This window comes from Salvelinus sp. IW2-2015, unplaced genomic scaffold (assembly GCF_002910315.2).
Source record: "Salvelinus sp. IW2-2015 unplaced genomic scaffold, ASM291031v2 Un_scaffold9894, whole genome shotgun sequence".
NCBI classification, from domain to species: Eukaryota; Metazoa; Chordata; class Actinopteri; order Salmoniformes; family Salmonidae; genus Salvelinus; species Salvelinus sp. IW2-2015.
Genome location: NW_019951152.1, coordinates 1 through 1728, shown reverse-complemented (window position 1 = coordinate 1728; position 1728 = coordinate 1). Strand labels below are relative to the sequence as shown.

The window sequence follows — 1728 nt, the reverse complement described above, 5'->3', positions numbered from 1 at the left end:
ATATGGCAGGCAAAAAACCTGAGAAAGAAATCCAACTAGATGGGAAATCTGAGGTTTGTAGGGTCTGCCTACCAATATACAGTGTCTTTGGGGTCATATTGCACTTCCTAGGGCTTCCACTAGATGTCAACAGTCTTTAGAACCTTGTTTGATGCTTCTACTGTGAAGAATGGGGAAGGAGAGCTCTTTGAGTCAGGTGTCTGGCATGAGCTGATCATGCGCAGCTACCATGTCAGCGACCTGCGTTCCATCGCATTTCTGAAAGACAAAGGAATTCCTCCGGTTGAAACATTATTGAAGATTTATGTTAAAAACATCCTAAAGATTGATTCTATACATCGTTTGACATGTTTTCTTACGAAACTGTAATGGAATTTTTTTACTTTCGGCTGACCTCCGCGCGTCATCAAATTTGGATTTTGAACTAAACGCGCAAACAAAAAGGAGGATTTGGACATAAATTATGGGACGTTATCGAACAAAACAATAACATTATTTGTGGAACTGGATTCCTGGGAGTGCATTTCTGATGAAGATCATCAAAGGTAACTCTAAGTGTAATATTGTGCGCGTTAGTTATTAATCACTACAATATAATCTAAACTTCTGTTATGTATGCTTCCAACCAGCAGCACAGTCAGACAACAATATGCTGCTAGATAATATCTATTCCATTATCTGAGAATGGCGTCTATGAGTATATCATGTGGGCCAAACTCGAGTGTATAGAGACAGTCCAAATCTTTAGGATTGTTTTTTAATCGATATAACCTCATCAATAAATTGTTTCAAACCGGAGAATTCCTTATGTACATCTCAGCATGGAGAAATTGCGATGGAACGCAAAGGTCGCTACATGAGCCGCCGCCATATCAGCTCATGCCAGACACCTGGACTCAAAAAGCCTCTTCACTCACTCCTGACCAGGTTAAAGAGCTATCCCGAAAATCCTGCACCATGGGCTGGTATGACTTTAACGGACGCTGCTATAAGTATGTTGCCACACGACTGGACTGGGCAGACGCTGAGTCCTACTGTGTGACTCAGGGAGCGAACTTGGCCTCTGTGCACAGTGAGGCAGAACACCAGTTCATCAAAATTCTAATCAAGATGTTCGACCCTGCGGAGTTCTACACCTGGATCGGGTTGTCTGACATCGTTAAGGAGGGGAGGTGGATGTGGACTGACGGGTCCAAGGTGGACTTTACCGACTGGTTTAAATCAGACCCTGATGGTGGAAAGGCTCAAAACTGTGTAAATACAAACTATCAAACGCTGTGGATTGATAAMGAATGCAGCGAGGGTTACGCCTTTGTCTGCGCTGAGCGTCTCTGCTAGTCAGTCATCCGTCAAGATGGAGGTGCTGTCCCTGGCTGTCTTAGGAGAGAAGAAACCCTTTTTTCCCCAATATTAAATAAACACCTTATATTGAAAATAAAAGTTGCTTAAATCATTGTTTATGGATTGTACATATAACTACAAAAGGTTTGTGTGCTTGCATCAGCTGTCTTTTCATTCTGTCAAGAAGCTCTGTGGCTCACAAAACTTGACAATCACGATAAAAACACATTGTTACGTGGCAATACCCACTTGTGTGGAATGGCTGTAGTGCTGCTGCCTTTGGAGCACAGCTTATTCACACAGACACCGTGAGTGAAGTGAGTGATTTTTATGTTAGAGATCATACTCACACACGCATACACTTCCACATCCACACACTGTCACAGA

General features: G+C 42.6%; 1 protein-coding gene across 1 annotated transcript; it reads left to right on the top strand.

Annotated features, from left to right (window-relative positions):
* Positions 1-957: 957 nt before the first annotated feature.
* LOC112079848 (galactose-specific lectin nattectin-like) lies at positions 958-1254 on the top strand (the record flags this gene model as incomplete). Its single annotated transcript, XM_024145662.2, has 1 exon — positions 958-1254. A coding segment is annotated over exon 1 (297 nt), but the record flags the coding sequence as incomplete, so codon positions are not given.
* Between the last annotated feature and the right edge of the window lie 474 nt (positions 1255-1728).